This window comes from Phacochoerus africanus, chromosome 8, assembly GCF_016906955.1.
Source record: "Phacochoerus africanus isolate WHEZ1 chromosome 8, ROS_Pafr_v1, whole genome shotgun sequence".
Taxonomy (NCBI): domain Eukaryota; kingdom Metazoa; phylum Chordata; class Mammalia; order Artiodactyla; family Suidae; genus Phacochoerus; species Phacochoerus africanus.
In genome coordinates, this window is record NC_062551.1 from 67,155,077 (window position 1) to 67,170,243 (window position 15,167).

The 15,167-nt window shown below is 51.0% G+C and overlaps 1 protein-coding gene across 1 annotated transcript in view; it reads right to left on the minus strand.

Annotated features, from left to right (window-relative positions):
* Positions 1-15,167, minus strand: part of DNAJC11 (DnaJ heat shock protein family (Hsp40) member C11) — a 66,410-nt gene that overhangs the window by 29,396 nt on the left and 21,847 nt on the right. The window contains exons 2-4 of the mRNA XM_047791408.1: positions 11,333-11,462; positions 8,807-8,880; positions 1,999-2,100 (exon numbers count right to left, since the gene is read on the minus strand). Coding sequence (XP_047647364.1) covers positions 1,999-2,100; positions 8,807-8,880; positions 11,333-11,462 — 306 coding nt within the window. The remainder of the gene's footprint in view (positions 1-1,998; positions 2,101-8,806; positions 8,881-11,332; positions 11,463-15,167) is intronic.

Sequence of the window (15,167 nt, forward strand, 5' to 3'; positions counted from 1 at the left end):
AAGGCCCGACTCCCCAACTGGCTGCCGTCCCTAGAGAGAGAAGATTGATGGGTATTAACTAAAGAAAGGAATGACAATAATCAATACGAAATGAACACGCACAGAACAACCTATCGTACGATCTTAAGTCGCTAAAAGGCAAGGAATGGCGATGGTTATGCAAGGAAACCAGGGATCTCAGAGACAGAGAGGAAGGCCAGGGTGGTCCGGCCAGATTCTAGTCCCCCATAGCCCTCAAGGACACAGACAAATCTCACTGTCCATCTGGGCACAAATCCCCCCCGACCCCAGCCCACCCCCGGCTCAGTGTGGAAGGCTGTGGAGACCCAGGATCCAGCAACCTGGGCTTGGGGTCTCCCAGCAGGAAACAGAGATGGAGGAATTTACCCCCCCAAGGCCCGAGAGACAGAAAACAGAGGCAGTTAAACGGAGGACCCCGGAGTTCGAGGGTCTGACCCCAAGCACCGGGCCTCGCGGCAAACCTCCCACTGCACATAGGGAGATGCGGGCTGAGGGTGGAGAAGTGACTGGCCCCAGGGCACAGAACCAGGGCTCTTGAGGACAAGTGCCAGGCTCTCCAAGGGCCTCCAGTGCCTATGGGCCCGTGTGTCTGCATGAGGGGTCCTGCTGGCTGCAGAGCTGGCGGGGAAAGGATGTGCCCTGGAGCTGGGACCGTGCCCCCTCCGGTTGGTGTTGGCCACAGCACCTTTCACAGACCACAACTCCCAGGCCCTGGGCCAGGACCGAGCTGCAGGTGGGTGGGGTGGGCAGAGGGCTGTTTGGAAACCCAGCCGACGGATGCCACCCAAGCCCGGCCACTACCTGACCAAGCCGATGCTTCTCACACCACACGGTGCCGAGCAAGACACTGAAGCAACACGTGGGCCTGGACCTCACCTTGGTACTCGTGCCATCTTGCTCTTACCCAGCAGGCTCGTCTTTCTCTAACACCTTAACGTGCACGTCGCTTTTTTTTTTTTTTTGGACTTGGCAGAAGTCTCCAGGCTGGGGATGGAATGTGCGCCACAGCAGTAACAACATCGAGTCCTCCGCTGCTGGGCCACCATGGACGCCTCATCTACTTTCTGTTTTTTCAATCATTTACAACCTGTGTGGTGTTCGGATCTGTGTCCTCATTTTACGAATGAGAAACCAGGTCAAAGGCGAGCTCTGGGTCCGGCATCGCTGTATCAGAGCCACTGTTTCCAACCTAGGTTTCCCCACTTGACCCTGACTCCCTGGTTACCTAGTGTGCCATCCCCCACAAGCTGTGGTCCTCTGTGGGGTCTGGGTGACAGGCCAGAGACACACCCCACAGTCGCCAAGAGCGTCCTTTACCCTGCGGCCTTCCTAAACGAGATCACCCCTTTCTTTTCCGGACGAGAACATTCTGAACCTTTCTGCTCACCTTGCAAAGCAGAGCACTCAGAAGTGGAATCAAAGATGCAGCTCAAAACCTCCCCTCTAAATGCTGCATAGCCAGCAGCTGGTTACCACCCCGTGCTTCTGGTTAGGAAATGTCTCATTTATTCGGCGGCCATTTATGGAAGGAGCAAAGTACTGGGAACTGCACGATATCCTGCATGCTTGTGTGGCACGGTCACAGCTGTGCTGCCTCATTCCACAGAAACATGGCCTGGAGACACACTTGCACAGAATCCCAATAAGCAATCGCTGCGCATACCCAGATGGCTCATTTTATCACAGGGCGTGAGGCTCAGGCTGCCGGGATGCTCTTTCCCCCTCACTGCTCTGAATGCACCAAAACTTCAGCCAGCAAAGCAGAGACACCAGCAGCAACCTGCTCCCACCAGGCTCCCCCCAACCCCATGACGCTCGCCTCCGCCTGAGGACACTCCGACCTGACCACCCCCAGGGCACCGGCTGGGATATGCACAAGGGCACCATGAGCACAGTTCAGGGAGCCTGGGAGGTTTTCAACACCCCAGCTCGGTCCCGTGTCACTTCAGACCTGCCTCCGGGACGGAGCCGGCTCACCTTGGGGTTGGTCCGCTGCTGCAGCCGCCTCTCCTCCCTCTCTCGCTGCAGCCGCTCATACTCCTCTCTGATTTCGGCTGGAGTCCTCCTCCTTTCCACAACCTGCGGGCAGAACCGAGCGGAGAGGTCACAGAGAGGAGAGGGCCCGGAAGGTGGGGAGAAACCCAGGCGCCGCCGTCCTCCCCCCGGGGCCCAACCCCATCCGACGGCCCGTCCCCGGGGAGTGAGGCTCACCACACAGCCACTCACTCCCAGGGTCGATCTTCCCTCAGCTCTCGAGACTGAGGCATTATTTTCTCCATTTTACTAACTTATTTCCGAGGCTGCAGGGATCTTACAAAGAAAATGTCACCTTAAGGTTCACAGTTTGGGAGTTCCCCTCGTGGCTCAGTGGTTAACAAACCCGACTAGGAACCATGAGGTTGCAGGTTCAATCCCAGGCCTCGCTCCGTGGGTTAAGGATCTGGCGTTGCTGTGAGCTGTGGGGTAGGTCACAGACGCAGCTCGGATCCCGTGTTGCTGTGGCGTAGGCCTGGGAACCTCCATGTGCCGTGGGTGCGGCCCTAGAAAAGATAAAAAGTCCAAAACAAACAAACAAAAAGTGTCACAGTTTAAATTTCGTAATGAGTCCCAGGGAACAGAGGCTGAAAAATGGCAAGACAAAGACGAGGCCGTGCAGAGCAGCACTGGCACGTTGCTCTTGCCCACTCCCTGGACCGAGGGGCCTGCAGCACAAGGTCTGGGTGTTTCCGAATTGGGGCGCTTCCTCCTACAACCTGAAATGAGCCCCGGAGTGTGTGACATCAGCCATGCTCGAGAATAAACAATACCCAGGTTCCCGAGGGCACAGCATGCTGGCCCTGGGGGACGCACAAGGACAAGGCGTCCCCTCAGCCCTTCCTGGCGAAGAGTCCAGCTGAGATGTCACACGGGCAGAGAAGGGCCCCGTGGGCCTGGGCACCACACCCATGAGAGACAAAGCCGCACCCTGAAATCTTGAAGGGCCCCCAAGGCTACGGCCCATGGGAAACTCAGAGCGGTTCGGAAGTAACTGGTCACGACCGTGCGAGGGGGGAGGGCCGGATGGCACAGACCCCGTGTCAGCAGCGGGCACACAGGGGCGTCCCGAGCGGCTGAGCAAGGGACATCTACAAAGGCAGGTGATGTGGGAAAAGGCGACCTTGGAAATCACAAGTTTAAAAAATTATTCCAAGAAACCCCCATGCTTATAGCAAAATATCAAAATATTATAGAAAGATAACGAAGTAAAAAGTATACCCCCCCATTCTTCTCACAGGCTAACAGTTAACTTTTCATGTATCTTTCTAAAAATCTATGAATATATAAGTAAATAGAATCCTATTACAGGTTTTGTGCAGATTGATTTTATTACTCAGTATATAGAAAAATATATACAAGAACTGCCCAGTCCCCCAAAACTGGGAAGTTTGTTCACTACTGTTCTCAGCAAGCGAACAGAAACAAAACAAAGCAAAACAAAAAGAACAAAACCATTTTCTCTTTAATCACCCAGTATAAACGGCTCATTACTAAAAAGGGGGGATGTTTCTTTTCAGGGAAGTTTTAGGAAAAAGGTGCTACTAAAATAATTCAAGAACAAACTGAAGGTCCAGGTAGCGTGGCAATGATGCTTCGGGGCCACAGAGAGACACACACAGTCATAAGGGACTGACTGGGCTCGCTCACGCTGCTAGTTCTTCCCAAGGCCGAGTGTGTACGTGACTATTTACGGCACTTCCACTTCCCCAGAGCCATCCCATCTGCAGGCTGGACAAAAGCAAGCATGGTTTTCCAAAGTTTCTACTATCTTCGCAACCCCGTCAGCCTCTCCCTTCATCAACAGATAGTAACAGCTAAGAGAGCGTCAGGGAAATGGAACCACCTGCTAACCATCTCAACCTTGAAGATCAAGAAAGACCAAGAAAAAGTGATTTTAAATACTCCACAAACCATGTCCAACTCTTATCTGGGGCCATGACTGTGGCATGCACAAGTTCTGGTCCGGGGACTGACTCTGAGCCACAGCAGCGACAACTCTGAAGCCTTAATCTGTAGGCACCTGGGAACCACCACTTACATGGACCCCCGCGGGTGGTCTGAGGGACTCATTACTAAGGACCAAGGAGGGTCTGGGGTCTGGACGGGAAGGGCTTCCTCCATGGGTCAAGCGCAGGCAGGATGTTGCACCCAGATGAAAACTTTCCTACTGAATAGTCTAGCCAAAGGATGCCCGTGTTAAGAATGCAGATTAAACAGCAGTGACAAGGCTGGATCCTTAACCCACCAGGCCACCAGGGAACTCCCTGATTAGTTATAACTTTTAACCAGTAACATGGACTCCATGAATATGCCCCAAACTGTTTTTTTTTTTTTGTCTTTTTGCTTTTTCTAGGGCCACTTCTGCGGCATATGGAGGTTCCCAGGCTAGGGGTTGAATCAGAGCTGTAGCCACCAACCTACGCCAGAGCCACAGCAATGCAGGATCCGAGCCGAGTCTTCAACCTACACCACAGCTCACGGCAACACTGGGTCCTTAACCCACTGAGCAAGGGCAGGGACTGAACCCGCAACTTTATGGTTCCTAGTCGGATTTGCTAACCACTATGCCACAACGGGAACTCCCCCAAACTGGTATTTTAAAAAAAATTTCTTTTTTAATGATTTTTATTTTTTCTATTATAGCTGGTTTACTGTGTTTTGTCAATTTTCTACTATACAGCAAGGTGACCCGGTCACACACACACACACACACACACACACACACACGCACACACACACATTCCTTTTTCTCACATTATCCTGCTCCATCCCAATTGACTAGATACAGTTCCCAGTGCTACATAGCAGGATTTCATTGCTTATCTATCCAAACTGGTATTTTTTTTGTCTTTTGTCTTTTTTGTTGTTGTTGTTGTTGCTATTTCTTGGGCCGCTCCCGCGGCATATGGAGGTTCCCAGGCTAGGGGTCGAATCGGAGCTGTAGCCACCGGCCTACGCCAGAGCCACAGCAATGCGGGATCCGAGCCGCGTCTGCAACCTACACCACAGCTCACGGCCGGCAACGCCGGATCGTTAACCCACTGAGCAAGGGCAGGGACCGAACCTGCAACCTCATGGTTCCTAGTCGGATTCGTTAACCACTGTGCCACGATGGGAACTCCAAAACTGGTATTTTTTTAATAACACATCTGTAAGATTCCAGAGTTAAAATCCTAGATCCAAACCCTTCAGGGAATCCCAAAGACTGCAAAGTGTCAGAGGTCAGAGCAGAACAAGATTTGTTTTCAGGAATGCTCGCTCTTTGTTGACTTTCCTTTGCAAATGACCTTTTCTCTGTGACACTCTGCGACAGAGTGAAGAGGCCAATATTCCAAAGTCATCCCATTTCATTGCAGAAGTTCTGTAAATGGCTAGTATATGATCCGAGCTAACTGCCAAGTCAAGATGCTGGCCCTCTAGAGCAGGCAGGGCACCTCACTCCAGCTCCCACAGGCCCTCAGCAGCCACAGGGTATGTTAGTTATGACGGAGAAGGGAAGAGGGCTAAGCCGGCTGCGAGTCACCTTTCTCCCCTTCAGTGACCCTTAGACACCTGTGTTCAGTAAGGCAGGGCCCTGAACTGCATTCCAGCTGGTAGGCAGAAGATATGTCAATGTTTTTCATCAACGGAGTGTATCATGTGCAGCCCATGAATCTACACACCTGCACTGTCCGCCTCTGGAGACGAGGGGACTAGAGACCTATACAGACCTGTACGAGCAGGTGGCCCGGCAGGAAGACAGATGCCGAGGCTCTCGGACATGACCTGAACCTCCCGAGGGTCAGGTCAGCCAGGCAGGCCCCTTCCCTCCTTGAGCCTCGGTTTCCTCCACTAAATGAGGAGGGGGGATGTTAAACCCACACAATTCCTGAGGTGCTGTCGGACTCAAAAATTCTATGGTTCAAGGTAGGCGATTTCCCCTCTGGAATAATTTGAGGAAGTCGTGTAGGACGCAAGGTGGTGCAGAAAGCTCCTGCTTACCCTTCACCCGGCCTCCCTGTGTCAACATCCGAACGCGACCACAGGACGGAACCCCATCAAATCTAAGAGACTAGCATTCCTAAGTCACTGTCACCTGAACCCAGGCTTTGGGATTTCACTGTCTCTCTGCTCACTTCACCGTTGGGTCCCAGGGTCCAGTCCAGGATTCAGGACCGCACTGCGTCACCCGCTTCCTGAGTCTCCCCCGGCCCTGGGAGTTTCTGTTCTCACTTGCATTATCTTGACCACAGTGCGGCCCTGGATACAAGTCGACTTTCTCAGACCCTCGAAGAGGGATGTCAGAGGTGGGAGTGACATACGGATGGAGGCAAAGGGCTGGGGACAGAAACCAAAGTAGGGATGGGACCCAGAAAGGCTGCGCCTCCAAATGGGATCCGCTGGCCGAGAGCGCCGTCATGCTGCGTGGTTGCCGCTCTACTTGCCAGCCGTTAGCAGAGCTCTCACAGCCCAGAGCTGGATCTTCGTTGTCTTCAACGCGAGCGTCTGCACAAACACTGCCAACTAACTTTAAGAACACAAATGGCTGGGTCTCATTCCTTGGGAATCCTGCCAGAGAATGACCAAGTCTCTAGAAAAGTTTTAAAAAAAGGCAAAGAACCTACCCAATGCCTGGAAACAGGGCCCATATTTTAAGCCACCTGTACAAGCTCAATTCACCTCCAGCGTCGCCAGCAGAAAGAGGACAACACCACTGCTGGGACCGGAAGTGACAGTCAGGTCTGTGGCTGCTCTGACATCTTTGGACGACAGGTGTCCCAGACACCAGGGGTCTTAACTGTGTCCTCCATCCCTCGCTGCCTATCTGCGTGTTTAGACTAACAGGCATGTGGCAAAGGGACAGTGGTCATCAGCTGGGAGAGTATGAGAGTGTGACAATTTCGGCAAAAGCATCAGGGGAACACAGCTTCCCCCGCCTGGGGCGGAAGCTACGACTGAAACGGGAGAATCTTTGTGTGAACAAGCCACCAGCTGCAGGAATTCCTTGAACGGATGATGACCCAGCTCCACAAAAGGCCAAGACTCTTCCTCTACGGTATAAACAGTGGGCTCAACTTCCCTGTCATATGTTAGAGGCCGCTACATCTCTGATAAATACCTGAGGAGGAACCTTTATGTAGTTTTCCTTTAAGGCATTTTTATTGTCAGTGAGGGCTTAGCTTCAATACCAAAAAAGCCAATTCTGATCGATGAGAACTTGATTCCCTTAAAGTAGATATTAAAAAATGGGAAAAGGAAGTCTTATCTAGAGAGTTCCCATCGTGGCTCAGCGGAAATGAATCTGACCAGCATCCACGAGGATGCAGGTTCGATCCTTGGCCTTGCTCAGTGTGTTAAGGATCCGGCATTGCTGTGAGCCGGGGTATAGGTCACAGATGTGGTTTGGATCCCGTGTTGCTGTGGCTGCGGTGTAGGCCAGTGGCTACAGCTCTGATTCTACCCCTAGCCTGGGAACTTTCATATGCTGCACCTGCGGCCCTAAAAAGACAAAACCAAAAGCCAAAAACCAAAAACTAGGGACTTTTAATGTGTGGCATGAGGGAAAATTTAGTAACTACAACAGGATTCTATTCCCCCCCACCACGGAGCCATGCCCAGGAAGTTCCCGGCCAGGGACTGAACCTGTGCCACAGCAGCGACCCGAACCTCTGCAGTGACAACACTGGGTCCTTCACCTGCTGCACCACAAGGGAGGTCCTAAACCTCCCAAATTTTACATGTCAGCAAATAACAATTGTGGTGTGGCAAACCAAAACATGGCTATACGCTGAACATGGCCCACAAGCCACCAATACTAAGCAGTGGTGAAAAGGGCTACAGAGCCCGCATCTAAAGGCCTTTAGAAGGTTTTCACAGTAGAGCAAGAGACAGGCACGCAGGCGCAAGATCAAATACAGAGGACCTTTGAGGGAAGTCCTGCGTGATGATGAAAAATAGCGCAGTGGCGGTTCATTTCCTGTTAATGGCCTATCAAGAGTCCTTGGGCGCCAGAACCAAGTTTCTTTAACAAAAGTAAGCACGAACCCTCTATGTTCTTACAGCAGCACAGAGTTTTACCACTAATTTTCATATTAAGTTTTCTACTCGATCCCATTATCATTTTTTGGAATAACAACATGGAAGCCCAAAGCAATCAAATGACTTGCCCAAAGCGGAAGAAAACGGAAGCTTGTGACTTGTAGGGACTGGTCTTCCATGGCCTGGCCGCCCAGGATAACCTGTTTCATAGACACTGGCTAGCTCTTTTGCTTTTCTCACTGTGTCTGTAACATTCTAGTGCTGCAGCCCACTAGAGCCAGAAGGGCTGTTCCAGACCATCTAATCTGCTCCCATCTTGTTCCTGGTACCAGCCAACACATCCTCAGTGCAGTTACGGCCTCAGGGGGAGAGAAGATCGGGCGTGGAGGGCGGAAGGGTATGTGTGTCCTTGCAGAAATCACCTCCAGCCCCCCAGAGCGGCCCCTCCAGCCCGGCTGGAAAACCGCTGGGCTCAGCCATCCTTCTTATGAGTCCCTTGACAGGTCAGGAAACGGAGGACTAGCTGGATGGTGGAGCGCCCCAAGTTCACAGAGCTACCAGGGGGCAAAGCCGATCCTGGAACTCAATCCCTTAAACTGAAACATAAGGTGACGGGGGACTCTGGTGTCTCCAAATACTCTCGACGGTGTAATGGCAGGCTGCTGGACGAGGCAGTGGTTGTGTAGCTGCTGAATGACTTTCCAGAGACAAAAGACACGGCTTCTCTTACCTCCCATCCTTCCATTTCCAGTCCTCTCTTGCCGTAGATGTCATAGATGGCCCTGGTCTGCGGGTCGCTGAGCACTGCGAATTAAAACCAAACACGTTTGCAGCAGGCGTCACTCCCGGTTCTGAGCACAAGGTCATGAGGCAAGGCCACCCGATCTCACTCCTCTCCGTCCAACCACAATCGTCCCGGAGACCCTGCTCCCAGTGCGGCTCTCCTCTTAACTGCGTTAGATCCACTTGAGGCTGTTTCAAGGTGGCTACTACCCACAAGAAACAGCGGAGGGATGTGCCCAGGCTACTCTCACCACCCCAGTCTCACTCAAGGACGGCAGTCTTGAAAAGAACTTGGTAAGCTTCCGCCACAGTCCACCAAGGACCGACCGTGGCTTGAGAGAGTTAACTCCAGTTTCTAACGAAGCCTAACGTAAGAGTTGGGACAGGCTCTGACCAGAAAAATCCGACTGATTATTTAGTTTCACTAACTCCTGCAATAGTCTATGTGAGTTTTGGGGCTTTTTTGTTTGTTTGTTTACTGGCACCTCTCTTCTTTATCTGTAAATCATTTTATTTTATTTTATTTTGGCTGGGCCGGTGGCATGTGGAAGTTCCTGGGCCAGGGATTAAACCCTTTCCTCCACAGCAGTGACAAAGCCGGATCCTTAACCCACTGAGGGAATTCTTATTTGTAGATCACTTTAAAGGACACAAATACCTGTCACTATGGTGACATAAACACCTATCACTTGGGTCATGTTACCTAAAATACATCAGAAAAAGATTTTTTTTTTTCCGGTGAGGGCAAGAGCCCTTACTCAAAGGATGGCAAACTGAACTGAAATCTCCGTACAGCTGCCAGCCGGCATCTCCTCCTCGGCCGGGCCCATCTCTGCTCAAGACCCTTGAACCTTGTCTCCTCTGAGACGGCCCTTGTATATTTTTAGGCCTAATTAAAAAACGATGTAAATGACTCTATCCATATTCAAATCTAATGGGGAAGAAAGAAATGCTGACCACTGAAAAACTCGGGTGCCAAGCTTGCGTTAATCTCTAGGATTTAAGAAGGAATTATTTATTCACCGTTGCAGTCTCCCTTCAGGCTGAACACTGGGACCAGGTCTGCTACTGCAGCATTTTCCCAAGCCCTGGGAGGGTTTTTCCGTTAACTCTTTCCCAAATCATCAAACCAGTACAAACCAGCGAGGTGGGTAACTGAGACAAGCAAATACAATGAAGGGGACAGGCTTCTGGTCAAGCTGTATTCGGATCACACAAACAGTCTGAATAGGGACGTTTGGTGCAGACACAAGCTTGCTGTACACGACACGCATCACAGTCTCAGTTTTACTGGTCATTAAAATCTAACTTGTTTGTAACTCTGTAGCGAAATATAGCACACGCTTTTCTGTCTGTGACAAGAAGTCTTTATTTTATAAAGAAAATCTAATTCTGGTCTAATTAAGGAGCAAATCGCCAAAAGGCTCTGGAATGACTAACCTACCCTACCTGCCATACACACTAAGAGGGATGTAATATTTTTAAAATTCGTATTTTTTTTTTTTGGTCTTTTGTCTTTTTGTTGTTGTTGTTGTTGTTGCTATTTCTTGGGCCGCTCCAGCGGCATATGGAGGTTCCCAGGCTAGGGGTCGAATCGGAGCTGCAGCCCCCTGGCCTACACCAGAGTCACAGCCACGCGGGATCTGAGCCGCGTCTGCAACCTACACCACAGCTCACGGCAACGCCGGATCGTTAACCCACTGAGCAAGGGCAGGGATCAAACCCGCAACCTCATGGTTCCTAGTCGGATTCGTTAACCACTGCGCCACGACGGGAACTCCCTAAAATTTGTATTTTTTAAGTTGTGGTCAAATGTACACCACACGAACTCGATCGTTTTAACCACGTTCAAGTGCACAATTCAGGGGTTAAGCACATTCACAAGGCTGTGTAACCACCCGCACCATCCGCTTCCAGAATTTTTTCATCATCGCCAACAGAAACTATACCTGTTAGGGACTTCAGTAGCTTATAAAGAAATATATCACCACACTGACAGATGTAAGTATAAAGATCGGAATTACTTGATTCCATTCCCCTTAGGCTTCTGACGAGCATCTTCTTTGGTTAGAACCTGAACTGAATGCTGCGGAACCAATAAAATCCCTTGCAGGTGGAAACATGGGCTCTGTAATTTCGCCCAAAGAAAGCTTGTCTGCAGCCCTCAGCCCTGTACCGCTCAGAGGGCCCTTCTGAAGGAAACCGGTGAGCGATTTAAAACTGGAGCATCCCCTGCAGTTCGGTCCTGGCTGGTACTCGATGCGTGTGCTCATTTCCTACTTACTGGACACATATTGATTCTGCCAAAGCAAAACACTGCTCTTTCAAAGGGCCCTGTCAGTAAAATCACTAACCTAAGCACCTCTTTTATAAACCTCTGAGGACACTCTTCTTCTGTCCTCTACAAATCAAGCCTCTTCAAATCGAGTACCTGCTACCAGGGCACTTCTCTAAAGCCAAGCCCTCCACTGACCTTCATAAGCCTGGTGAACAAGGTTAAACAGTCGTTCCGCCTGTGATTTGAGCTCTGGGTCTCTGTGCTTGTCGGGATGGTAGAGCATACACAGCCTGCGGTAGGCAGCTTTCAGCTCTTCAGAAGAGGCCTACAGAAAGAACAAATCCAATTAGCGGGCCATCAGTGCGACTTAAACATTATCAGGATCAGAATCGGCCTGGAAATGGGACGCTGTCAGCCGCTTTCCAGCATGTTTGCTCTTTACATACAGGACATAATGAAGTTATGCTTTATCACTTCAGTAAGGGTCCTCCCCCCCCCCAATTAATAAAGTGATCGATTATGTACAGCAATAACCACTGTGTCCTGCTGGGAAACGCTGCTATCAGATGCAGCCAAAGCCTGTGTCCCTACATGGGTTCTCTGTGTGCTGAGCTGGAAAGGAAAACGCTAAAGAGACCTGCTTACATGGCGACGGCATAAGGGCCGAGGTGTGGCACACGGAGGCTCCTGGGCTAGGGGTTGAATTGGAGCTGCCGCTGCCGGCCTAGGCCGCAGCCCTAGCAATGCCGGATCCTTAACCCGAACCCTTATGGAAACCAGTCGGGTTTGTAACCCACCGAGCCACAACAAGACCTCTGAACCTGCTTACCCTTTTCTTTATGTCTGTTGAGAGCTGCATTCCTGGTATATGGAGGTTCCCAGGCTAGGGGTCAAATCGGAGCTGTAGCTGCCCGCCTACACCACAGCCGCAGCAAAGCGGGATTCGAGCCGCATCTGCAACCTACACCACAGCTCACGGCAACACCGGACCCTTAACCTGCTGAGTGAGGCCAGGGATCGAACCTGTATCCTCATGGATCCTAGTCGGGTTTGTTAACTGCTGAGCCACGATGGGAACTCCCTCTGCTTACTCTTTAACCTAAGTTATTTAAAGTAAATCCTGCCCAGGTACTCTGGACAGAGAATCTGTTCAGAAAAGAAAAAAGCTATATACTGTAAGACAGAAATGCCATGCTTTTAATCATTTTTCTGACAAAGGAATTTCAATGAATATTCATATTCTTAAAAATCAAAGATGGCGCTCCCATCCTGGCTCAGTGGTTAACGAGCCTGACTAGTATCCATGAGGATGTGGGTTTGATCCCTGGCCCCCCTCAGTGTGTTAAGGATCCAGCATTGCTGTGGCTGTGGTGTAGGTTGCAGCTGCAGCTCCAATTCAACCCCTAGCCTGGGAATGACCATATGCCGCAGGTGCGGCCCTAAAAAGAAAAAGAAAAGAAAAGAAAAGAAAAGAAAACAAAACAAAACAAAAAAAAAGAGGACTGTTCCAGCTGGAGCACACGGGATAAAGAATCTGACTACAGCAGCTGGGGTTTCAGCTCCGGCCACAGGCAGTGGGTTAAAGGATCCAGTGTTGACACAGCTGTGGTGCAGGTCACTGCTGTGCCTCAGATTCAATCCCTGTGCCTATATGCCTTGGGTGCAGCCATAAAAATATATAAATTTTAAAAAGGCATAAAATGGTAAACTCATCACACATTTCTATTCAACTTGAATCTAAAAGGCAGCACGTAAAGCAGGCAAAAATGCTTTACGACCCTACAGTAAAAACAAACTGCCCCCCCACCAGTGCCCAAGGGGCTCCCACCCCCACATGCAACTCCCCAACTCTTAGTAGTGGTCAATTTGAGGGGAAAACACATCCTAACAGGGGCACAGATGGACTCTGGGTCTGTTTTAACCACACAGAGGGAGGGAGAAAGAGTGAGGACAGAAAGCCACTTTCTACTCTGCCTCATGTGCGGCAAGAAGTCCTCAGCAAGAGACTTTGTCAGAGGCTCTAGGGACACCGTATCATCCACCGGGCCAGGCCCTCAGGTGGCTTCTGGGGAAGTACTATGTCTTTTTTTTTGGCTGGTGTGCAGTGGCTGACGTGGAATCTCAGTTCCCAGACCAGGGATTGAACCCAGGCCGCAGTGGTGAAAGCGCTGAATCCTAACCACTAGGCTGGCAGGGAACTCCTGCTATGCCTACGTCTGTAACAACCTCAGGGACCATTTTTATCAGTTTATCAGAGGTGATGCCAAATGGGTAGCTCTGGCTAGATGATTTGCCAAGGAAAGGCATTTTATTTGGGGAGGCAATGCCACCATTACGACCACATTAGCAGGCTCTGGGTCACTGACAACATGCCAGAGGGGCCTGAAAAGCCAGTCCTCTGGGTAGAGCACTGGAGCCAGGTCCCCCGTGAGGATGCACGGTGCTGGGGTCCACAAATTTTATTTTATTTTTTGCCCTTTTAGGGCCGCACTGGCAGCATATGGAGGTTCCCAGGCTAGGGGTTGAACAGGAGCTGGGAAACAGGGTACATAAGGAGAGCGGGTCACAGGGACAGGACCAGTCAAAGGGCCGTGGTTACGAGGCAAAATGGTAAACTATATTTTCCCTAAATTTCCACAATTTTTCAACATCTTCCAATTCCACGAGTAATGGCTGCTTTTACCAATGAAAAAAGGCAAAACTTTAGTAATAACTCTTGGCATGAAATTTAAGTACTTTAGATGGGATTAAGTTATCCAGATGCCAAGAACTTTGTGCACGTTTACCAGAGATCTCCAACAAGGAACTCGGAAGACACTGAACGTCCTGGAACGCCAGGGGGGTCAGTCACACTGCTGGGGGCCCGGGTGCCAGTCCCCAGGCTGCTTTCTCTGTCTGAGGAGTGGGTAGCTGGATGGGTGACCGCCAAGGGCCTTTCCAGCTCCAACATGCCCGGGTCCTGTTACGAGAAGAGCCCAGCTAGACCCGGACCCCTCGGCTGTCCTTTAGCCCAGACAGAGACGTGGTGGTGTTTCAAATCAGGAGCTTCTTGGAGTTTCCATTAACTGCTTCACTGGCAAACGGTCAGGGATCTCGCTGGCGGAGGGAGCATCCTTCTGCCGCCGAGGCTTAGGCCAGCGTCTGTGCCGGGCGGCACTCGTCTCTTCCTCCGTCTGCTCTCTGGTGTGGCCTTTGGGGACCCCGAAGTCCTCCTCCTTCCCCGCCTCTGGCCCCTGTGTGATGTGTTCTGTGCTCACACACCAGCCTTCAAGGGGAGTGGTTGTGCACACAGGCCTTCGGGCCAGGGAGCTTTCTGATCCTGGCCCTTCTCAAAGGCTAAAGGGCGGGACAACTGTGCTCAGGGGCGGAGCGGGAATGAAATGACAGGGTGGCCGTGAAGTGCTCTTGCAGTGCCCAGCACCCAGCAAAAACCTACTAACTGCACCTCTTTTAAAACCTGTTCTTGGTTTTCTCACCTCGCAGGTGTAGACAACAGCACCTCTCTCACGCTTACTGAGGGGAGCTGATGAGCTAACAAGTGGAGATGCTCTCAGCAATCCCTTGCGCACAGTAGGAATTTATCATTATCGTCACAATTCAGTTTTCTTTCTGGGCTGCGTCCCTGGCATGTGGAACTCCGGGCCAGGGATCAAACTCAAGCCACAGTGTGACCACGCTGGACCCCTGACTCACTAGGCTGCCCGGGAACTCCTGTCACAATCCAACCCTGATATGCCTCTGCAGACTGACCAGGACAGTTCTGAGAGGAAGCTCAGCCCTGGGACGCGGATCCCAGGAACCACGGAATCGTGAAGTGGCCCGTGTTTGTGAAAATTCACCGAGCAGCAAAGTTGATGACGTGTGCTTTTCTATACATCTGTTCTATTCCAGTAGAAACACAAGACGTAGAGAGGGGCCTCAATGCCCCCACCTCCGTGGTCCCTCTTGCTTTTTCCTACCATGGGCGTCTTGCCCTGCTTATGTCAATTATTCAGTGCATTCCTTGCCACCCTTACCAATATGCCACCTT